We start from the raw sequence: 23,599 nt of genomic DNA, 5'->3' as shown, positions 1-23,599 counted from the left end.
CTCGGCTTGGTCACTCCGAATAATAAAACACGTCAGGCTTAAAAATTGTTAGATTCTTTTGTCACGTCATACAGCTGTGTACAGTCTGCAGTGTGCTTCACTTCCGTTTCCTTCGACGCGTTCTAGCCGAAATGCGACGTACATCTCGCTCCTCAGCACCACTCGAACCCATACATAATAATATATCATCTGCTCCGGGCAACCTAACAAATACATAGCAAAACCTGCCAGAAAGGGCATGCGGCGTACAGAAGAGTGAAGGGCCGGCGGCGCTGGTGCTCACAGGGTGTGACTGCTGCCGGTAGCTGCGCCGGAGGGAGGGAGGGGGAGGCGCGGGGGCGGGGTCCGCGGCCGGCGGCCGGCAGGGCGGGCGGACGGCGGGCGGCGGGCGGGCCGGGTCAGCATCATCAGTCAGTGTGAGCGGGGCGGGCGGCCCGCCCGCGCCGGCGCCGCCCGCTCCCGCCGCGGCCGGCGCGTGCCCCGACCCCGGGCCGTGCCCGCCGGCCGCGCTCGGCGCCGGCGGCGGCGCGCGGCGCGCTCTAGTAGCCGGACAGCTCGGCGAAGGCGGTGTCCATCTCGTCGGCGATGCCCTTGTACTTCTCCTTCTCGTTGACCAGCTCGTCTGCGGGCGGCGCGGGCACACGGCAGCGGTCAGCGGAGACAGCGGCCGCGGCCGGGGCCGCCCCCACACGGGCGCCACCTACGGGCGCGTCCTCACCGCCGCCGCACGGCCGGGCGGGGCCGGCGCCCGGACAGCGGGCCCGGCCCGGCCAGCGCCGAGCAGGGCCCACAGCCGGACACACAGACCGGCAGACGGAGGAGAAGACGGACAGACAGATAGACAGAGAGAGCGAGGGAGAGGCAGAGTGCAGCAGGCGAGCCGCGGACGGATGGCAAGCGACCGCGGTTTAGTAGGCCGACATCTCGGAGAAGGTCGTGTCCAGCTCGTCCGAGACGGACTTGAACTTCTCCTTCTCGTGCACCAGGTCGTCTGCAAGGCAGGCCCGCGGTCAGCCCGAGCAGCCCTCAGTCACCTGGCATGCACCCGAGACAAAGCCAGCAGCCAGCCCTTCGGTATTAAGGCGGCGGTGTTACAACAGCTCCAGTGGCCAGCACGGCTCGGTTAACGGCAGCCGGGAGTTATTTCAGAGACGTTATTGCAGCAGAAACGCGCACAGATGAAGCGTGATAGTTATTTGTTGTTATGGTCATTGTTATCGTCCGTTGCAGAGAAGTCGTCATCGTTAGCAAAGCAGAGGAGACCCCACATACAACATAGCCCAGCGATTTCAACACAAGGGTTCTTCATCACGTCATTATACCAGGACCACGTTAACTGGCTGATGTGAGACAAGTTGTATTTAGTAAGTACATTTAGTACAAAGCACACTTCATTCATCCCAGCTCCGGCCAGCTCCGGCGTCCGTCCACCGAACCCGCACTTAAGTGTCTGTGTATGGGAGAAGATTGGTGAGGAAGGAATCGGACCTACGTTTGCAGCTTGGCAGTCGTACTGTGACATGCATCTAAAAAACAAAAACAAACAAAAACAACAGAACGCAAATCAGTCACAATACCTGCACTGGACGGCCTACAGTCGGCTGCATCGGCCCTTCTTCCGGCTGACTGACTTACGCCTCACCCAAACCTGAGCTCCACACCGCACACCATGGCCCGGCGCGTCACGTCCCGCCCGGCGACCGTTCCTGAGCGGCCGTGCGACCTGGCGGAGATGCCTCGCCACACGGGGAACGGCCACCGCTCCGTCCCGCACCGCCCGCGGCTCACCTGGCCCGCCTTCGCCGGTCACACATGCACTGGACGGTGTTCACAGGTTCTGGATGTCCTTCAGGGTAGTGTCCATCTCGTCCTCCAGCTGTTTCTGCTGCTGGCGCGACTCGAGCAGCTGGTCTGCACGTGCCCGGTCGCGGTCAGAAGCGGGGCACACCCAGGCGGCGCGCACCGGTAGGCGGCAAACGAAACAAAACGGCACGCGGCCCGACGGCCAAACAACACACTCGCAGCCAACCAAGCAGGCAAAAACGACGAGCACGAACTGGTCAATGGTAGTGCAAACTGGGGCGCGGTTGGCATTCACTAGCAACTCTTCTGTCTAGTCATTCCATGCCAAAAACGTAGAAAACGCAGACATGCCATCGAGCGAGGCGTCACGCGGTCCACAGCCCCGGTAGGTGGTCAGAGGCCAGAGGAATGACGGTTGCCCCGGGATTCGGAGGATGCTGTACGGTACAAGTCTGGGTACCGCGTGTTTGCGTGTTAACGAATAACATGAGCGTTATTACCTGGCCTAGTAGGCACTGGTGGCCGCGCGGAGTTTATCCGAATGAGCTGCTTGTAACACACAAATGGTCGTTGGTAAGGGAACCGGACCCAGCCCGCTTCAGCGTGGTGGGAATTTTCAGCCTTAGTCCCGAATCCAACGTCTAAGGTAGGAGACTCCAACATCTACGGCAGGGACTCCAGATGAATCTAATCCATGACAAATCCGGGGTGTCCAGTTGGGTCCCCGTCGGTGAACCCGTACCACAACACAAACAGACATACCCAGGAGCCTGCCCATGGCGACCATACGTACCGGGACCAGGAATGAACACGGAGCGGAGCCTGTTGGGCCCACCACCGACCCCACTAGACGGCTGTCACCGTGTGACAGACACAGCCGGTCCGATCAGCCCACAGTCCCCCAGGCCCACCCCGACCCCCGTGCCCGGCAGCAGCAGCAGCGCGGCAGCGGCCGTCCCACGCACCTTCCAGTCTGTCGACCTCCTTCTGCAGCTTCTGGACCGACCGTTCGGCGAACTCGGCGCGGGCCTCAGCCTGCCGGGCAGCGGGCGTCAGCGGACGGCATGGCGTCGGTCACAGCACGGCGGCCGGCCGGCCACGCACCGCCGACCGGCCGACGGAAGACGGGCCGGCCGCCGCGCCGACAGCCACACATCAGCCCATCAGCACACGCTTCTGACTGCACTCAAGTCGACCGCGTTAGCGTCGGAAGCTACACGCGCCGCACTGAATCGTCTGACGCGCATCAACTAGGCGACGGGTTGAGCGCCTCGCTCGACACCGATCACCGTGCCGGACCAGCGGCGTGTGCCGCACGGGCGGCGCACCACCCGGCGCCCTCCGGGCACGTCCGCAGACGAAGCCACTCGGTATTAGCCTCGTGAGGCACGAAAGGCGGCCACAAGCGACACAGTTGGAGTTAACACGTATTATGGCCGATGAGTTGAGCTTATCGCGGCGCAGGTGAAGCGGTCCGTTTACGTGGTAGTGCACTTACCGCAGTATCGTACAGCACGTTAACAAGCCACGGCCTGCAGCTCAAGAGCTTTTCAGAAGCCATGAAATCGCGCAAGTAACTCCGGGCCACACCAGACGCCAGGAAAGAAGCAGAAGGCAGGAGCGCAAGGGGAAAAAATCTGAGCCCACCCCGACACAACGAGAAAGGAGATATGCGCCGACAGCAGTTTGCTGCATGAGGGCCGATTGGGGCCACTGCTTTTAGCCAGTTTTACTGAGGCATTAACGACCCGTGCTGTAAACGAACACGGCGCATACCGATTTTGCCCCCGATCTGGCCAGAATACAGCCGGCGGCTCGCCAGAGAAAGCATCCGCCGCTTTAGGAACGTTGGCATGCGGCCCCCGTTCGGAGCAGGCGGCGCGGCTATCCACGCCCCGAGCGGCGCTGGCACGGCGCCGGCGGCGGAGGCGGCGGCGGCGGAGGCTCACCTCCTTCCACCGAATCTCGCTGTCGTGCTGAAGCTTCTGGAACATGTCCTCACGCTGCGAGGCCTAGAGGAACACGACGGCGTGAGTGGCACGAGCGCACGGCACGCCCTCCCCCCATGCCGTCGACAGTTAGTCAGACCACGGCACACCGTTAGCACACACGGCGGCGAGAGGGGGCAGTACCTGCTTCAGGCGCTGAGTGAACATTGTCAGCTGGCGTTCGTACTCTTCCTCGCGCTCTTTGGCCTAGAGCCGGCGGGCAGCGCAGAGAGAACGGAGGTCACGTCACGGCACGCACAGCGAAGGGTCGAGCCGGAGAGGGCCAGGCCAGGCCAGGGCAGGGCAGGGCAGGGCAGACTAGGCCAGGCCAGGGCAGGGCGGGGCAAGGCACCGTGCCCGTCCTGGTTAGTGGGGCCGCGGAGGCCGCGCGGTCGGGGCGGGGCGGGGTGGGCGCGGGCCGGGCTCGGGAGGGGTCGACAGCTAGAGAGAAGAGTGCCGGCGAGCGTCGTCCACGGCCGTCGCCTGTCGACACGTCACGCCAGCCAGGGGCACCCCATGCTCGTGGACGCCGGACGGCCGGCACATGCTCGGTGGGCCCGGTTACCTGCTTCATTCTGTTCGTGAGCTGTTTGATCTGTTCCTTATACGCCTCCTCACGCTGGTTGGCCTACAGGACAAGCCGGCGGCGTTTAGTGGCGCCGGGTCCGCTGGGGAGCGGCCGGGACGAGGCGCGAGCGGCGCCAGGGTGGCCCTGACCCAGTGTCTCCGCGCCCGTCCCAGGCCGGAGAGAAAGCCTCCCGGCGCGGCGTCCCAGGGTCGGGAGAAAGCGGCTGGCGCTCGGCCGACCCCGCTGCTCGGAGGTCAGCGTCCGCACCCCGGCTGTCTCGCCGCCCGCCGATGGTGGCGACTCTCCACCAGGGAGCGGCTACCGCCCACATTACAGCCCAGCTTGACTCCAGCCACGCCCCAATGAGATAGGGGAAAGACCCGCACCCCTCCGCCCTAAAAACAGGCTGTATGTCCACCACGGGTCAGGCTGCCGGACGCGTGGTGAGAGGGGTAAGGGTGACGAGCGGGTATTCGCTGCTGCAGCATACCAATACCCGCGCCATCGCCGTCGAACAATGACCGAAACAATCACACATACCGTACAGACGAGGTTCACTAGGTCACGGAACGGGGTCAATCAGCGAGGCCTTTGTCCGCCCACTGTCTGCCAATCGCAACAGACTGCGACCAATGCTGGGTCAAGGAGCAACTGACCTCACCGCATCAGCGCCCCACTGATGCAGCTATGGTGCACGCAATCAGCTGCATAAACGTATGACTAAACAGAAGGTCCGGGGCCAATCACGAGAAGGAAAGTAATACAAGTATGCTCGGTCCAAACCCGGTGTAGAAAACCCATGAACACAATGTCTTGAGTTTCACAGCTTTACACCCACCAAACATGAATCATCGAAAGCCAGAAAGGTGTCTACCGGGAGGGCATCCCTGCGACTCAACGAGTCGATGACCGACACAAAGGTGCCCTTCGACGGCGGCGGTCCACGCGCGACGACAGCATTACCTTCTCCTCGGAGACCTCGAGCGACTTCAGGTTGTTGCCCACCACGCGCAGCTCCTCCTCCAGCTCCACGATCTTGCTGCGGGACGGACCAGAGGCACGGCGTCAGTGCGTGGCAACAGTCGGCCCACGCGCCACGCCACACCGCACCGTCGAGCCATGCCTCGAAGCCCGCGCTGCTCTGGCGACGGATTAATGCCTCACCGGGCAACAACCAACACTCTTCTCCGCCTATGTAAAACAGCCAGCGAGGCGCCATGCATCTCAATCAACGCAGCACCGCTTGAGAGACGGAAATGACAGCCGCGTCATGTAGCTGCTGTTCAAGCCAAACGTATGCAGCGGGAGACGGGGCTCCAGTGCAGACCGAGAACAGCGCAGAGAGCATCAGACCAAGGCACATTCACAGCACACCAAAGGCCGAACCACAGCAAAGTGTGGTGCCAGCACGAGTGAAGGAATACTCACGCCTCGCCTCCCTCCACTCAACCAGACAGTGGGTGTAGTGAACGAAGGGCACTGGCACCCTGTCGGTCCCGCCACGCCCGGCGGTGGGACGGACCGGCGGCTAAGCCAGGGGTCTCCGGTCTGGGTTCGCGAGGGCGTCGACATCCCTGACCGTTGATGTTGGGCATGTGATGGAGGCAACCCGGGACGAATAGCTGTGTCACATTGAAGTACGGATATCTCGAGCCGCTGGTGGGCTGACGCGCGTAGGGGCAGGTAGGGCTCGGGGGGGGGGGGGGGGGAGACCAGTGCATCCCAGATGTCGCTCCCGTCTCGCCTACCGCTGTGGCCGCTGCTGGGCTTGGCTCCCCGGAGCACAACAGAGCGGTGCCAAGTTAACTACTCACGTCCCGTCTGTGACTTCATGGTCACTGCTGGGCTGGTGTGTGTGCGCGTAGGGGGCAGGGGGAGGGGAGGAAGGACCCAGGGGCGTTGCTCACCTCTCGCCTGTCTCGGCCCGCTCCTCGGCCCGCTCCAGGTCATTCTCCAGCATGACCACCTTGCGCGCCACCTGTCAACGAGCCAGGCACACACGGGCCCATCAGGCGCATGCCGGCCGGTGGGCCACCGGACCCAGTCGAAAACCACGCCACACGCCGGCGGCAGCACACACGCACACCACGGCTGCGCATGCCCAAACGCCGGGCGACGGCGGCACGGCCATGCGGGAGCGCCTGTGGAGGGTCGTGCCTCGGGCGGGGCGGGCTGACACACAACACACGGCACGCCACTCACGATTCGCCCGTCTCGGCGCGCTCCTCGGCACGCTCCAGGTCGGCCTCCACCATGGCCAGCTTACGGGCCACCTGGCGACAGCAGCGGGCCCGGCCCAGTCAGTGGTGTGCTGACGGCGATCAGAGCACTGGCTGGCGCAGCGACGCACCCAGACTGGCCTCAGAGCCGGCTCCAGTCAAAGAGCGGCGACGCCGCATTTCGTAATCTTTTTGACATTCTTTTTATACCTCATGTGGAATTGATAAAATCAATAAGTGTCCCTGTTTACACAGAGAACGTCTTAAGCTTCCCATAGTAGTGGCACAGACTCTACGACGAAAGAGCATGTTAACGGATTTACCAAGATGGTTTGAGCGTGATGATCGTTCCAAGTGTGTGTAAAAGGCAACTAAAGAGGACCGACGCACAACAAACCTAGTGTGTGCCTGCGTGACTGTATCATGTGCATTCGACATCAAACCACACACTTCTCGCATGCCGCCATCGCTGACCACGCAGCCGCAGTTCTCGGGAGCGACCAGCATTCCTGTGAACAAGTCGCGGGGACCAGCTACACTGCCGTCAGGACCGGACGGACCCCCTACAGCAGCCGCCTGTCGCTCCCGCCTGTCGAGAGTCCACACTCCTGGGGGCGGGCGTGCGGTTAGTGTGGACCCGCGCGTCACACCACCGGCCGTTAGCCACACGGAGGGCGGGTCACGCGCGGTCACCTCGTCGTACTTCCGGTCGGCCTCCTCAGCCAGGAAGCGGGCCTCCTTCAGCTGGTTCTCCAGAGCGTCCATGCGCTCCTCATCCGAGAGGCTGCGGTTCTCCAGCACCTTGCGCATGCTGTCACGGACGGCGGCGCGTCAGACAGCATGTCCCGACCCGCGTCCCTCCCCAGCAGCCGGCGGCGGCGGCCAGCTCACCTCGCCGGGACCCGGCCGGCGCCATCGGCGGCGGTCACCAGCCAGCGGCAGCCGGACCCCGGCGAGGCCGCACAGTCGCGCGCGCGCCCGCTCCTCCCCAGCACAGCGGCCGCCCTACCTCCTCGTATTTCTTGTCCGCCTCCTCGGCGATCAGCTTGGCCTGCGCCAGCTGCGCCTCCAGGATGGAGACGCGGTCCTCCTCCGTGTTGGTCCGGTTCTCCAGCGCCTTGCGCTCGCTGCGTGCGGGCACGTGTTCACGCCGGTTAGTTCACGGCACGCGGCGGCAGCTGACCTCGGGTGAAAACTAAAGGGAAACGGGCGACCACGCATACATGCACCGCCAGCAACATGGTCAATTGGAGGTCCGGGAGAGGCTCCCTGGATTCACATGGAAGTGGGCTATTAATATTCATAGCGTTACAAATCGCAAAATTTGCGGAGTACGCAAAAACAACACAAAAACACACAAAAACAAAGCATGCCACATAACGCAGCCTGGAATAATGCTCGACTTGAGGACAATCTAATTGTTATCACCTAGGGTGCGACGCAGGTTCTGGTTATGACGGCTCGGTCCAGAGCACACCGCTGGCGCGCGGCTCGGCCAGAGTGCAGAGGCGACATACCTGCGGCACTGGCCGGCCGCCCCGCTCGGGCCCGCTCAGAGAGCGGACGCTGACACACTCGCAAGGCATGCATACACATCACAAAGGCGGCGCTGTGTATACAGTGTCCGGGCTGTCGGTGGACAGGGCCGTCCGACCGGAGGTCGACTCGCAACACCGTCCGACCCCGTCGTGGGCCTCCCATAGTTTGACCCAACTATTATCTCCGAGCGTTGTTGCACTGTTATATCAACGTCAGCGGCCGACGTTCGGCCACGCTGCACTAAGCTGAGCTGTGCTGTACTGTGTGCTGTGCTGTTCTGTGTTGTGCAGTACTGTACTGTACTGTACTGTACTGTACTGTACTGTACTGTGCTGTACTGTGCTGTGCTGTGCTGTGCTGTGCTGTGCTGTGCTGTGCTGCGCTGCGCTGTGTTGTGCTGTACTGTACTGTACTGTACTGTACTGTACTGTACTGTACTGTGCTGTGCTGTGCTGTGCTGTGCTGTGCTGTGCTGTGCTGTGCTGTGCTGTGCTGGAGTATCGCACGTACCGCTCGGACTCGTCGGCGGAGTGGGACGCCTCAGCCAGCTTGGTGGTGGCGGTGGCCAGCCGCTCCTCGGAGCGCTCCAGGTCCTCCTCCAGCAGCTGGATGCGGCGTCCCAGAGCCGAGACCTCGCCCTCAGCCTGCGGCACAGCCGGCCACGCGGGCCCGCCGTCAGACAGCACCCGTCACGAGCGCTTCGCACCGTCCAGTGCCAGGGCCGGCACTGGTCCCCAATACACAGAGCGTCAGGACGTCGCCAACAGAGCACACGGACAGACCAAATGTATACCGCAACGTAGCGGACGGCACCCGACGAGTCAAACATCTCACCACCTACGCGCGACCAAGCGCAGGACCGCACCCCGAACATGGCGGCGGGCCGCACCTCCAGACCGCACCTCGCACAGCATGCTGTAACGCACAGCGCCACACGGCGGACAACGCAGCCGCACACCACAGGGATCAGCCCAACGAGCGCCGCACGGCATACCAGCAGCACGCCATCGACAATCACACCACGCACATCACGGCGGCACATGCCTGGGGCGGATGGACGGCACATGTCGGTGCCGCGCGACACATGCGCACGCTGCCGGGCGGGGCCTGCCGCCACGCGCCGCCCTGTGTGCCGGGGGCGTGGGCACCGGCCGCGTGACGTCACGTGACGCGCGCGGCACCTCTGTCACGCACCATCCCAGGACAGTAATGTATTCGGCAGACCGTTAACGGTCCGGCGGACGCGTCGTTTTTTTCTGGTGGTCTGTCCGCACGGCGGCACGACTGTTCCGAAAACACGGCAGATCCCGATCTCTGCCGTGACGGGTGGTGACCGAAGGCGGCGCACCGCCGCACAAGGGTCCGGATGAGTTCCCGACTTGTGCGTCCGTGCCTCAGTTGACTTTCCACAGCACGAACCGACGGACGAGGACTTCAAATGTGAAACTAGCCGTGCCCTACCCGGCACGCCGGCGGCTTGTCAGAGAGCAGCTGAAGGGCCGCTCACCCGGTAGCCACAAATAAGGCAGCGGGAGAAACCACTGTCGGAGGCGGCCCGCACACTTCGTCCCTCCCTCCGCGACCGTCAGCAGAACGCATGGGATCGGCTTTCGCCGAGTGGGCGGTGCGGCGGGTCGGGCGGGCCGGCTCGGAGGCTCGGGAGACGGCTCGGAAGTCTGGGCGGCGGCGCGGGGGCTACGCTCGGCTCAGGCCTGACGCCCGCCGGCCGCAGCGATGCTCGGCTCAGGCCTAACGCCGGCCGGGTACGGCGGCGCCCGCCCGGCAACAGGTCACCCCGCCAGACCGGCACGCCCCTCCCCCGACGCCGGGACTGTAGCCTGACCGGGCGGCGGCTCAGGCTGACCCCTGACTCACCGATTTCGCGCGCGATGAAGACTGCACCGCAAGTTCACCAATCCCTCCAGCCCCCGCGTCACAACGGCATACCACAATGGGACTCCGATCCGCCCTTATATGGCCATGGACGGCGGCCGGCCGCACCCGCTGGCATGGTGTACCAGCGGCCACCGGGCCGCGCCAGGGTGCACACAGGCCTGTATCAGTTTACAAGGTGCCCTAATCTGACGATATGACTCCGGCAGATTGCAACCACTGCGATGTGGATGGTGGATGGCGGTAGGATGCGATGCCGATGACGTAGCAGATGCATATTTGAAGGGTCGGGATTTAAGCCGCATCGAGCGGTCAGCTGACTCATTGGCGGAGAACTGAGGAGAGCAAGGGAGAGACATCTGCCACCACTCGTGATAAAATTTTAATTGCCGATGTGGCGTTCTGTTGAACAAAAACAGGATAAATCCGAAATATGCTCAAAAGCTTCGCGAGTGACCATGAATGGGATGAGAACTTCAGGATTTCCGCACTTTCAATCACCCACTGTCCAAAATCACTGAGATGCCTAATTAGCAGCACGAATCTTGCTTCAATCTTTTGCGCTAAACGAAATACTTAACCCAGCACTGCGGGCTTCTTCAATGGATGTTTTAGCGCGTCATGGATGCTTTTGAGACACTGCTCGTACATAGCCTTAACTCCTACAATCATGGCCATGAATGCAGTAAAACAGCCAAGAATAATTTCTTCCAAAACTGCGAACGTGAACATAAAAAGCACTACGGCAGACGCCGAGCATTGCAAGGTACGCGGGAGAAAATCAATGGCGCTGGTGATACCTCGCCATAAAAATATGATTTTGACTCACTGAAAAACTTCAATGGAATACACAAGCTCAAGCATACGAACCAAGTCATTAAAAAATGGGTCAGACTAATGCAAGTCCATCCAGAACAGTCACACATCACCCACTTCTTCCTTTCGCCGGGTTTCATCAACAAGCTGCTTGTTGAGCTCGTCGCACTCGTCACGTTTGGCCTCCAATTCATCCCTAGTTTGGGTCATTTTCTTCTTCAGAACCTCCAGCAGAGTAGCACCTTGACCACCAGACATTTTTACAACGCGTTTCGTCCTTTCCCTCGGCAAAACACGCTATCACCAAACAGGCCGCACCCAATCTCCGACACCACACCACCGCCAGTTGGACACCGCCCTCCGCCCAGCACGCCTGGCGACCGGTGACTGGACGGCCGAAAAGCCTCCGCGGCAAAGTATAGTTCCATATATGGTCCCGAAACTCCATGATAGATCTGACCATTCAGGGGGTAAAAGTGAGCCACATGACGTCGCTGAATTTGGTCAGATCTCCATAAGGCGCAAAACACTACCATAAACGATGAGTTCCATCTTAGCAGGAATAGGAATGCATGCGCCAACCAGTGGTTTTCAACAGAAGGGAAAAATCGCCCAACACAGCTCTGCCGGAACTCCTGCAATTTGCGACCATCACGCACATTTTTCACTTCGAGTCATGCTACGTGACATTCTCAAGCTACAACAAGTCGAGCTCCCGAACAGCTTGACGTAACGAAGGGATGGGCTGACAGGTTGAGAGCAACTGCGCTCTGAGATTTGTGAACCAAGGGACAACATTCCGAAATTCCGGGCACCGCACACATATTGAAGTGAAACGAAAGGTTATCTGTATGACTACGTCGTGCACATAAGCCATCTGAAAAGTGGCAGAGTACTGTTTGTTTTAAATGCCCCAGCAGGACAGATCCAAGGTTCAGCTGTGGCACATGGACAACGACCTTGACAATGAGCGCGACGCCCACACGGGTCACAACCGACGATTGAGAGTACAGGTACGTGGGCAGTGAACATGTACCTGGGACAATGTCGACCACGAATGCAGTTCCCTTAACAATTATGGGCTCTAGCCACTTTGAGAAGAAAGTGGGCCAGATGCAGGGAGAAACCAGCTGCTATAATGGAGATTGGGAGGTCTAAGCATTTTCCCCCACCCAGCTGCCCTCCCAATTTTGTGGAACTACATCCCTGCTGTCGGCCTCACACGAACACGGACGACAGGTCCCATGACCTGGATGAAAAAGTACCTACCCTCCTCAGTTGAACTGTCATGATGTTGTGGAGCTCATTCTTAATAACATTCAGTTTCATCATGGTGTTCGAACTAAAGATTGAAGAGCCAAACGCGAGGCCTGGATAATCTGCACATCGATTTCGCCTGTTGTGCCTTTCGGCCACCACTTCTGTCCTCTCACCACTGCACCGGAGTTTTGAAAGTTCGAGTATTTCTTGATCACTTTCATCGTCCATCACATTTGAGGCGCCTGCTGTTCCACTACGACTCGTTGGCCTGCGACGCTGCCGCACCTCGTTGTTGTCACTGTCCGTATTTGCATTGTCTAATTCACTAAGACTTGATGTCGAGCTTGCGGGGGTCAAGTTCCCATTGATCCCGTCCACGTTAGCCACTAAGTTCCTTGTCCGGTCGCGCGAGGAGCGAGCACCTCCCCTCTCCTCCATATTGCGTTGCACAAGCAGTCAGCTGATGGTCAGAGCATCACCCAATTACGTAAACATATGGCAGCGCCATCTCTTGTCAGAGTTCCAAACCAGAGCTTTGCTACGTTAAACTCCTCCCTCAACGCGACCAGTAACTGCAACGCGAGCAGGAGCAAAACTCGCGACGTTGCCGGTCCCGGAGACAGCCCGACCCACAGCGCATGCGCCGCTAGGCCGAACCCGAAGCAGACAGGCTCGCAACTCGAGAAATACACTCCGTCCGCGGCGCCGAGATGACGTTCACACCAGATCACTCTCCACAGCGGCGGAGCGCGTCGGCACGCAGGCGGGCACGAGTCGCGCACAGCCGACAGCACGCGGTCTTGGCACGGCTCGCTCTGCCCGCTGCATGCGCGTCGGAGCCGACGGCCGCCGATGACTTTAAAAGGAGGAGCGTGACGTCACGCCGACGGTGGATATTTCTGTCCGCCGCCGGCGGCGAGCCAGGGGGCTGCGGCGAGCGCCGCCGGCGCCGCCAGCGGCTGGGTCGACTCAGCCAGGCCGGCGGGTTCGCCTAGCGTCACCCTCTTTCAGACACCCGGAGAGCTGCCGCCATCGCTCTTTGACACACGTTTGTAGAGTTTGTTGAATTATTTTCGCTTTCCTGGAGTCTCGTCAGCTGCCGTCCCTCCCCCTCCAAGCTCTCCCCTGACCGGCTGTGCGCCAAAACGTTCGCAGAAACTGCCTGCAAGGCCTGCATCAACCTACGACCCACACTTCACGCCACTTCAGCGCGAGTAGCGCTTCCTGCGTGCTCAAGAAACCTTGTTTGCCCTGTCTTTTTTTCGTTTCGTGAGGGTGCTTAACATTGCGCTAACGTCGCACTGTTGTTCCTATGAACTAGCTTTTCCAACAATCTACTGCAAGTGTGATAAAGGTTTGTCTTATCCCCCAAGTTTGTGGAATGCGCTTATAGCAACTTTTTGTGACTTTAAAAAGTTAGAAGGCATATCCCGGATTGCTCATGAGCAGCAGCCCATGCAAGCACGTTTGGTGCCTTAACTGTGTGACCACTTACGTATGGCGCATTCTTCTATTTTACACCGTTGTCGCTCCTCCCGAGGCGCGCTGACCGCGTTTCTGACTGCTAGTTCGTCATTCGGCCGGAGCGGTACGGAGCCCCGCCCGGGGCCGGGAGACAGAGCGGGGCTTCAGGAGACAGAACGGGGCTCCACGCCACACAAGGCGATCTCGGGTACTGATGCTGGCTGCTCTGCAGCCCCCACTGCCCTCCTCACCCAAGCCAGGTCAGGTCAGGTCACGAAGGGCCGTGAGCAGACAGGGCGAAGCCCCGCGAGTGTCACATTGAATGAGGTCCGTGCTCAGTGGGGGCGATGCATCGTGAGTACACTGCCGGCCCCGGCTGGCTACAGAAGGGGCCTGCGGCCCGTGGATGCACGGTGACTGCCGCCAGCTGGGGAGAGCTGCGGGGATGACGGCCCGCCAGCTGACACGCGATCACGCGTGGAGACAATGGACATCCACCGCTGACTTGGCACATGGACCCCTCCACATCACTAGAGCGGATTTTAAACGCTCTGAACGCACTGCGGCGCGACGGAAGCTGTATGTCGTAGCTGACACACGCTGGGTACAGATGGCGTGAGAGACGAGCACTGACATTGACCATATGGACCTCGTACACATTGACCACGTGGTGACACTAGCACGCTTCGTGACGTGAGGGCGTGCACTCTATACATGTCGCACAAGCAGCAAACGTATGAATAAACGGCTACCATGGTTTATGGGTAGCCAAGGCCCTCGGAACAAAATGGGACCACACGGCACACAATGCAGCATCATGCCTTGTTACGGGAATAAGGTCTTACAAAAACGTCTTTAAGTTTGCTTTCCATAGTTGCTTGAGAAGATATCCATTCGAAGAAAGAGCTATCTTTAGTCCCAACAGATCATGAATTAATGCCACATTTCTTCTTGTTTTTGTCCGTAACGGCATACGCCTATGTATTCCCGTACTGAGACCGTCAGCAGGTGACACCTGGCTTCCACTGGGCGAAGCTGATGCCAAAACTGCCCTGAATCATTACAACGCAAATTTTGGGGCAACTCAGAAGAAGCTGTTCCAACTTTCTGTGTGTTCGAGTTCACATGTTTTAGTGGGGCCACATTCCCTTTTAAACCGCAAATATGAATACAGTGAACCCCTAGAATGCATGGATTCACAGACTGCATGACATAAATGGCACAGGAAGACGGCAAAACAGTAATACAAAATATGCACAAAGTCAGTTGGTAAGCATTTGCCGCGACAAAGTAAAAACACTGTTAGTAAAAAATACTCTACAATATTAGGTCACTGAAGCCAGAGGGCTGCCTGAAAGGGGGTTACAGTAGCCGATGTTTCCGTGTACCTTAACACAACCCATGAATAGCTTGTATCACAAAAGTTTTATTTGGGTGGCATAAAACCCATGCGCTCATTGGAAGTCCAAAACTAGCTACCACCAGTTCGAAACCTTGAAACACGAAGCGATAGGCAACTGGCATCTCGCTATGGTTTCTCAAGGTCTTCACCAAGCCAAACCATCTTGCGCCACTAACCCTACTTTCTTGTACTAACTGCAGTGACAGCTACAGGTATCGCTTCATGTATTTGGGGTTTTGGGCGCTGCGACTACATGATCATATGGGGTCCGCAGCTACAGCTCTGTCAACGGGGTCACCTGATCCTGCACTCAGCTTTACAATGCAGAGCTACAGCGGAGTAAATCGGAACTAATATAACACCATTCCAGCTCAGAGCAGGCTCCTTCGGTGCCACCAGTTCGGCTCAGCCGGCCGTGAAGGTGACACTCTGACCTATGACGGGCCGCCTACTAACTCACATTCGTCAACGCCTTATCTTTTTCGACGAGCTCATTATTAGCGCTCAGCAGTTTCTCGCTGGTTTCGTCAAAGTCGTTCTCCAGCGTCTGCATCTTTCTCTGGATACTTCGCAGCTCATCCTCCGCCTTTCCGGGCACAAGTCAGGGACGAAGAAGAAGCGTTATTGGCGCATGCGCAGACTGGGCGGACGTCCCCTGAGGACGGCGCGTCCCGCCGGCTCACCGTCGCCAGCGCCTTGTCCTTCTCCTCCAGCTTGTGGTTGGCATTGGTGAGCGACTCCTGCGCCGTGTCCAGCTCGTTGTCGGTCTGCTGCAGCTTCTTCTGGAGGGCCCTAAGCTCCTCCTCGGTCTACAGGGCGCATACGGCTACAGATTAGCCTAGCTACGCGACGCTACCCTGTGGAGGGTGTACTCACGGCGGTCAGCGCCTTGTCCTTCTCCTCGAGGCTGGCCTGGGCGGCCTGCAGCGCCTCCTGCGCCATGTCAAAGTCGTTCTCCAGAGTGCCGAGCTTGCGCTGGATACCGCGCAGCTCGTCCTCCGCCTGACAGTGACGGTTAGTGACGGAGCACGCGTTAGAAGTGCCGCACACGCACGCCAGGGTGACGCCGGGGTCAGCACACCAAAGCCGACCGGAAGTGGGCCAAAAGGCGAAACAAAAATTAGACAGGAAAGAATGGGGACGTGCGGCACGTGGTTTCAATCAAAAGAAGTTTTTTAAGTGAAAAGGGGATCAGCGTGGCGGTCGTCAAGGCTGGACGTTTGCAAAATGTTTTAGCGATGAAACAGAAGCGCGAATCTGGTCAAGAATGCTGAAGAAGAGGGGCATTAGTTAATAAGTACACATAATTTAATTCATGGGATAGATGAAAAGTGGGCACACATATACAAGCGCGAATGAAGTGGACGCCAAAGAATTTGTGTGTTTGTGGTAAGATAAAGCTTCCCCATACATACTTTGATAATTTTTCAATACGTCCACTTCACCCGGTCACTCAACACGCGGTAGTTAAGCACAAAAACCATGCAACCTACTTGTTCCTGAAAACGTCTACATCACGTTTGAACCATGGTATCAAGCCATATACATCACAGTAAACATTAACGTTAGTGTCCAATATAGCAATTTACGCTGTCAAGATGACAAGAGCGATGAATTCCCATTACTAATGAATTTCCACTCTTCAACTGCGTGAGATTTCGCACGTTATGAAAAAAACACTTTGAGCAAGCACTCAGTGCTTAGAACTAAAAATAAACATGTACTATGCTGTAGAAAAGGCAGGACGATTAACAAATATGGACGCTTATTCTGGAGTGTACAAAAACCCTGCTAATAGCATCAAGAATAAGGACATCAATATTTTTTCGGTGATACGCCTAGGCCTAGCCCAAAAGCTCGATTTATCTGCGTCTACATGGTACAGTCTGACGGTGCGTAAGCTCATTACGCGACTGCATAGGTCTACTGAAAGATTACGTTTTGAAGAAATTGAATCATATGAGAGGTGGAATGCTCGAAGCCAAGAGTTGCTTCAGTTACCGTGCAGAATATGCACGTCGGGTGAGTTTTGGGATGAGACCAAAATATAAGATCATATATTTTATATATATATATATAAATATATTGTATCTATGGTACCAAAATGTTCTTAATTGTTTATGGCAAATTACAATCATTTTGAAGGGAACGTCTTCGAGCATTCCACCCCATAGAGACAGCTGTTGCGACTCAAACAAGCCAAAGGTCCTGACCGTTTTACAACCTCAGACCAGATTGCACTATTACACGGCGCTAAAATGAAACACTTCGTAAACAACCGTCCATTGGACGTGGCATTAACTGCATTGGGCTTTCGTAGCCCGTCATGTTGTCTGGCTGCACATTACGCTCAGGCAATTTTGGTCCCAGGTGTGATGGCCTCCTCCCCCTCCCCAACATAGCGTGACCTACCCTCTCGGCGCGGAGGTTAGCATCCTTGGCCTGCTGTTCCAGAAGGTCAGCGCGATCCATCGCGTTGTCCTTCTCCAGCTTCATCGCCTGCATCTTCTTCTTGATGGCCTCCATTTTGACCGACTTTGTGGGATGCTACCTCCGCTGAAAACCCTGCCAAGAGCATAAAGATGTAGTTAGAGGCGTAATGTAAATGCCTTCACACATTTCGATACCACACCTGGATCGATCGTGAGTCATTGGTGAGAGTGGCCAAATGCTTCAAACGTTCATGCAACACTCAAGCTGGTTGCAACATCACCGGTTGTGTCTAGATGGCCCGACATGTGAAATCAGACCGAAAACAGCGTAATTACTGACTGAACCATACCAACGACATTTTCCCATTTTAAGACCTGGGCATAAAGAACATCATGACAGGCCAGTGTGACAGACGAGAGGCTGTCAGAAGAGTTACCGTATGAATGCATCCCGCTAGCTTTCATCCATCATCAGTCATCTGTGCCCCGTGTGCTTTATTTATTTGGCTTCATAGTCCAACGCCGCTATAGATCCCTGCATGTCAACAAAGAGGCGCACCCCTCACCAGAACCTCTCCGTCTGCCTCTCTGCTGTGCCTCCCGCCCACATCCCTGCCCGCCCCATGCCTGCCCCATACCGGCCCCTGTGCCTGCCTCCCCGCCCACCCCACTGCTGCGCCTCGCCGCCTGCCCCCCTGCCAGCGGACAACAGCCCACCCAGCCACGCCCCGTCCCGTGGCAGCCGACCGACCCCGCCCAAACACGGGTCGCGCGTGTCACCCTAATCGGCGCGCAGCCGCCACGGCGGCGTCGCATTATGCGTGCGGCGCGTCGGCCGTCCGCGCGCCGAAATAAAGGCCCGCTCGCTCGTCACTGCACCCACATCCGGCCGGCGATGGCTGCCCACCGGCCGCGTCACGCACGGCCCAGCACGAATGGGGTCAGCGAGGCCGGCGGGGGACCTGGCGACCTGCAGAGGCCCACTTGATGTCATATTTCGCTTCTGGGGTACAAATCATTTGAACGGAAGGTTTGTTTGTATGGTCAGCCATGACGAACTTTGGCGCGGGTGTGCTCGGAGGGAGCACACCACGGGCTGGCCAATATGGCAGGGCAATGCACTTTGCCTGCATCGGTGATCTTTCGAAGTATCGGTACCCAAGGGACACAAGTCCAGACAACTGGGACATCTGGGCCGGCCGCAGTGCCGCCGCTCGCCCCGCAGCGGTGCCCCGCCCCGCTCCCGGTCTCTGCGCACCGGAGCGGCCGGCGGCGCCCCGGCGGCCCCGGTCGGATGACTCGCGCCTCCGCCGGCTGACTCAGAGGGAGTCGGCGTGGCTGCCGGCGGCGGCTTTTCTCGGCAGCAGCCCGGCTGACCGGCCGGTCAGGCAGCGGTCGGCTCGGCAAGGTCGGCCCAGCGAGCGGCGCGCGCGAGCCAAATATGGTCAGAGCGCCGGCCGAAGGTCGCCCGGCCGGCCGGCCGCTGCTGTCGCCCGGTGGAGCTGGCACTGCATCGGCCTGGGGCGGCCGGGAAACGGGCACCCCGCACGACAGAGAGCCGCCTGGCAGTCACGCGCTGCCCCCCGACAGCCCCGCCGGCGCCGGGATGTGGCGTCACGCGCGTCACGCGGCGCCGGCGCCGCTCTGACCGGATGAGCCCTGCAGCTGTGGGGCTTCGGCGGGTCCGATAGGCATAGCACGGGGATGTGGACTAGCTTTCGGCGAAGCGACGAGGGCAGAGCGCAGCCACGGACCTAGTCTCGCGAGGTCCGCCCAGACACCTTGTAAGGAGCAAAACGAAACTCGACTACCAGCTATGTCTAAGGGGCGTGCCCAGGCCCCCCTCCAAACCATTGCATATATTCCCCAGACAAAAATTTGAAACGTTGATAACGTAAGTATTTACATGACTTGCCTTAAGATATTTAACTGCAAGTGACCAAAGAATTGCATTAATGATGCCGAACCGTATCTCGCTTCCCCTGAGCCCATGGATACTGCAACAGCGAAGCAAATCAACAAACAGCTGAAGTCTTCCGTTCAGCTTGGATGACCATATGGGTAACTCGCGCCAGGATTCAACAGGTATAGAAATTATGAGCAGGAAACTGATCCCACCTCATGGAATGTTTGTCAGATATTCTCGTAGCCCGTGAAAACCTACCCTTTTGATATCACATTAACATGGAGTGGCCAGTCGCTTTTCAAAAGATAGCAAAATAACGGCGTCATGTTTTTGGCTCGAGTCACCGGGCGCAGTCCAAACTGCTGTCACTTTAGGGGGGTCAGCCGGCGCGCGCAGGTGTTCCAAGACGGGGTGCCGCGGCCGGCGGCGGCGCCGGGACATGGCCGCTGGCCAGCCGCCGGCGCCCGGACCTATTTCGGGCGGCGAGGGAGCGGCCGTCGGCGGCCCAGATTGCTGCCGCTGTAACGGGAGAGCGGAGACTGCAACGTGCCGGCCGAGACGGGCGCCGGCGTGGCGGCCGACCGCCGACCAGCCGACGGCGGCGGCACGACATGGCCGGCTCGCAGGCGGAGAAGGTCCAGTCCGTGTCGCGGTGATGTAATGGGGGAGGTAACTGATGAGCGTGACGTAACAGCAGGAGCGAGCATCCTGTGGGGTAACCCGAACACCGCCACTGGCACTAAGGCCTGGGGCCTCTTCGCCACCTGCGATCGGGTGCCAGTTTTGACAGAGCTACCGCGGATGCCAATTTTAGCAGAGCTTCTGAAGGTAAATATTCATAAATATTTTAACAAGTTTAAAATTTTTATGTGAGAAAATTTACCTACCAATGTTTTGTATCTATCATTTTACGGTGGATAGCGTTACGCAGGAGGGAAAACATTAACGCAGAACATTCTTCACAACTCCACGAATGCTGCATACCACTACATCTATACAAACATGGCCCTTGTGAGACCTCCTGAAAGACAACAAAAAATGGCAGCACGCCTTGGTAACAGACGAGACATACAAGGCAAAATCTCAGCAGGACGCCATTGGACGGGCTCCAAAACGCGTAACCTGACGCTGGATAAACACCGAATATATCAGAAGATGAAAGGTTGCATCTGGCAGGAGCACACACCTGGCATACCAGTCAGGCGAAGGGCAGATGTGGGCGGTACCCGTGAGACACCGGAAATGACTGGACCAGTCCCGTCTTTCCACTGTTGATTTTGCACAAAGCGTGATTAACTTGGCGTTTCCTGTGACGTCGACGTTGCCCGTGCATTGCAGCCAATAAAATGCATGGTTTCACGTTGGTCTTGGGTTGCTTTTCTTTGGCCCGAGGGCCCCATTTTTGGTTCCCATGTGCTGTGTTGTGGCGATATGATCAAGCGCCTGATAAGACAACCGCAGCACGTTTCCTACGCGGCTTTAGTGAGCAAAGATGCTTCGTTTCTCCTGTTCCAGAATGCAGCCAACCACCATCGAGAGTATGCACCACACACAACTGTGGCTACTGTTAGGCCACCGTTGTCCTTACTTTCCTAACGTGCATTTTGTAGAACATTTAGGGGAAACATTTAAGAGATCAGTTCTTTACTATCGTGCGAAGAAAAAGACGCCGTGATTTGATGTCCTGGCGAGACTCATTGGTGACTGCGCTCACCAGTGCAAATGGCAGTCACGGTAAACATGATGACAGCAATAGTCAGTCATCATGCCTCAGGCACGCCGAGCCCAACACCTGCGCACCCAACTTCTGGCTGGTGAGTCAGACCTGATGCGCTTAGCCTTAAACCTTGATCTGCAACCCTGACTTCCCTCTTCAAACGGGGGCCTTCGGGGACGTCTGGTCTGCCTGAGAAGTGATCCGTTCTCACTCTCAGCCGACGCTGTAGCTTCCTCGTGAAAAACTCAGGCACGTTTAACAGCCTCATTACAGGTGCGGCCAGCCGTGGCCCTGACCCACATCGGGAACGAAATCGTCTGGGGCGCCGCGCGTCACGCCGGACTTCACCGGGCCGGCGACGCAACCTCAGGAGAGAAAGAACGGCTGTTCGGTGGATGGCCCAGCACACGACTAAAACACGACAGCGAGATACGCAGCCACAGAAAATGCATGACACCGTTATTCAATGCCAAACCTAAAGATTCAGAACTGGAACAGGAACACAGTGCGGATACGTGTTCCAATGACAAGTGATAGCTAGCAGGCTGGTGGGGGCATAGGGAGCGAATCCACCAGTATCGGGGTATATACTGACCAAAATTGAAGTGAGAGCCGATAAGAACCAATTAGATAAGACCAAGATTGAGACGGCTACGTAAGAGGTAGGGTATCCACTGCAGATACCGTTTGGCACAACCCATTTCATGATACATTACAGAGCTTTGTAAGCACTTGCAAAAGGGGCCAAACAGGAGGTGTCACTTTCCAAAATGACTAGGTCCAGCAGTAATTTTCTGATTGTGAGGTATTTCCAGGCATGACCATGTGGGAAGAACCTGCCGTTGAAATCTGAAATCATTGGAGGGCCCGACCCCTTCAACAGTATGCGAGCCTCTGACTGAAACGTGATACGTGGTACTAAGATACATGTTGCAGAAGCACCTATGGATCTATCCTGCTCATGGATCTGCTCTGAAGCGGGCCGTTTGTAGTTCGCTTAACGTCTCGCCTCGCAACGGAGCGTTTGATTACATGACTGCTGTTTCAGCACGACCAGCCAGCATGTTTATCTGTAAGGACTTTGGCTGCTCCCTGCTCAGTTCTAAGGCAGCTTCCAACATGCCAGATACAAAATTTTGTAGGCCGGCCTCGCAAGTAAAACATTCAAAACAAGCTGATGTCCCCATTTAAGAAAATACGACGGAGGGTACTGGCTCTGCGTGCAATGAATGAATGGCATTCTTCGTTTGGAAGCCACGCATAAATCCCGTCATACATTTCACCATCTCTCCAACCTTACGCCCAGTTACACGCTGGTTACGCCAGGTGAAAGCATCCTTCCCCGGGGTACGTGTTACAATATTTAAAGATATTTAAGCATAATTTGCAACCTCACTTGGGCGACACGTCGCGCTGTCTTGGACCCGTCTGTCCCACTTGTTACGCTTTGTTTACACCGCATCCAAACCCCTTCTCCCTCCATGCATAGCGTAATTTATGAACGCTCCCGCACCACGTGTGTCAAAGGAACTCGTTAACCTTTCACGTCACTGCACCTGTAGTCTTAAATGCTTCCATGGTATCACTAAAATATACTGAGGGTAGCCATCCCAAACCCTCAATGGTACAAAAAGAAATACCCAAAGGTGAATACAAATGAGGCCTTGAATAAACAGATCTAGGAGTTATGCATGAGTATGTGCAGGTATGCTTCATCGTTCGATTTTGCCCGATTCTCTGAAATAAAAAGCTGGTACAGGATACGCCATTGGGTAAACAGGTCAGCTATAGCAAGATTTCTGATTCTCTCCGGTCTATCACACTGGTACTCCCTGCCAGCACATCCAGATCCAGCGGAGTCATCATTCGACGAGACTTGGATTTACCGTAGCCAGACACTGCACGCGCACTCACTGCACAGCACACCTCCGCGGCGCGGATCTCGCCCGGTCGGCGGGGAGCGCGCCGGCGTATTTTCGTACCTGCAGCTGGACGAGTCCGGGACGCAGCCAAGTGCGAGTTCGACTGGTGGGCGCCCGAGCGCCGCGGCCACCGACAACGGAATGTACCGCACTGCGCCTGCGCGCGCGGATAGCATTACTTGACCATACCCGGTGCCGGTTGCCTCCGGGCATGCGCGTGCCGGGCGGGCGCGGCCACGATGATCGGGTAGTGGGTGTTGCATTGGGAAGGGGATCTTGGGGATGCTTGAAGGGGAAGAGTGCATTCTGGAGGGCTTTTTGTCGGGTTCGACCTGACCTAACTTAACCTGACCTTGAGTTTAAACTTACGAAAAATTTTCGACATTGCGCCTTATCACGCGGAAAATATTTTTTCAATCTGTTTGCGAGTCGTGTTTCAATTAAAATTTAGGTCAACCGCTGTTATTATGCCCTGATAATCCTGGCACATTGGCACACACGCGTATTGTACAGGTGAGAAAGCGCAGCACATCAAAGGGGTTAAGATGCAGTATACTATCAGAGATGGCACTTAATAAAAAGCATTGGGGCAGCGAGACCCACAGGAGGAAGGGAGACGGAGCGAGGGGAAGGGAGGCAGGGGTGATGCCAGACACCTCTCTCCAACGCT

At 57.6% G+C, this 23,599-nt stretch overlaps 1 protein-coding gene across 14 annotated transcripts; it reads right to left on the bottom strand.

Annotated features, from left to right (window-relative positions):
• Nucleotides 1–35: 35 nt before the first annotated feature.
• On the bottom strand, nucleotides 36–23,076 carry LOC119103255 (tropomyosin). 14 transcript variants are annotated; one of them, XM_037226708.1, is made up of 11 exons: nucleotides 22,990–23,076; nucleotides 17,365–17,517; nucleotides 15,636–15,761; nucleotides 8,628–8,761; nucleotides 7,588–7,705; nucleotides 6,267–6,337; nucleotides 5,323–5,398; nucleotides 4,357–4,419; nucleotides 2,769–2,838; nucleotides 471–622; nucleotides 36–365 (listed from the first exon to the last, which is right to left on the bottom strand). In XM_037226708.1, the coding sequence occupies exons 2-10, from the start codon at nucleotides 17,476–17,478 to the stop codon at nucleotides 540–542; spliced, it is 855 nt and encodes a 284-aa protein (XP_037082603.1). In that variant the 5' UTR covers nucleotides 17,479–17,517; nucleotides 22,990–23,076; the 3' UTR covers nucleotides 36–365; nucleotides 471–539. The 14 variants fall into 14 exon arrangements, with proteins under 14 accessions (XP_037082603.1, XP_037082602.1, XP_037082598.1 ...); XM_037226707.1 differs by lacking the exon at nucleotides 36–365 and adding an exon at nucleotides 1,789–1,911 and having other exon boundaries at nucleotides 487–622; XM_037226705.1 differs by lacking the exons at nucleotides 36–365; nucleotides 471–622; nucleotides 6,267–6,337; nucleotides 7,588–7,705 and adding exons at nucleotides 908–991; nucleotides 6,562–6,632; nucleotides 7,272–7,389.
• Nucleotides 23,077–23,599: the final 523 nt, after the last annotated feature.

This window comes from Pollicipes pollicipes, unplaced genomic scaffold (assembly GCF_011947565.3).
Source record: "Pollicipes pollicipes isolate AB1234 unplaced genomic scaffold, Ppol_2.1 Scaffold_5724;HRSCAF=6776_pilon_pilon_pilon, whole genome shotgun sequence".
NCBI classification, from domain to species: domain Eukaryota; kingdom Metazoa; phylum Arthropoda; class Thecostraca; order Pollicipedomorpha; family Pollicipedidae; genus Pollicipes; species Pollicipes pollicipes.
This window is presented reverse-complemented; position numbering and strand designations above follow the sequence as displayed.

Bases quoted from the DNA above. Each gene is read 5' to 3' on its own strand.
- LOC119103255 (XM_037226703.1), bottom strand. From the start codon at position 12,524: ATGGAGGAGAGGGGAGGTGCTCGCTCCTCGCGCGACCGGACAAGGAAC. The intron at 7,706-8,627 runs GTACGTGCGATA...GCCCGCACGCAG, and splicing joins TCCGCCGACGAGTCCGAGCG to CGAGCGCAAGGCGCTGGAGA. The intron at 1,912-2,768 runs GTGCGTGGGACG...GGGCACGTGCAG, and splicing joins GGAGGTCGACAGACTGGAAG to ACCAGCTGCTCGAGTCGCGC.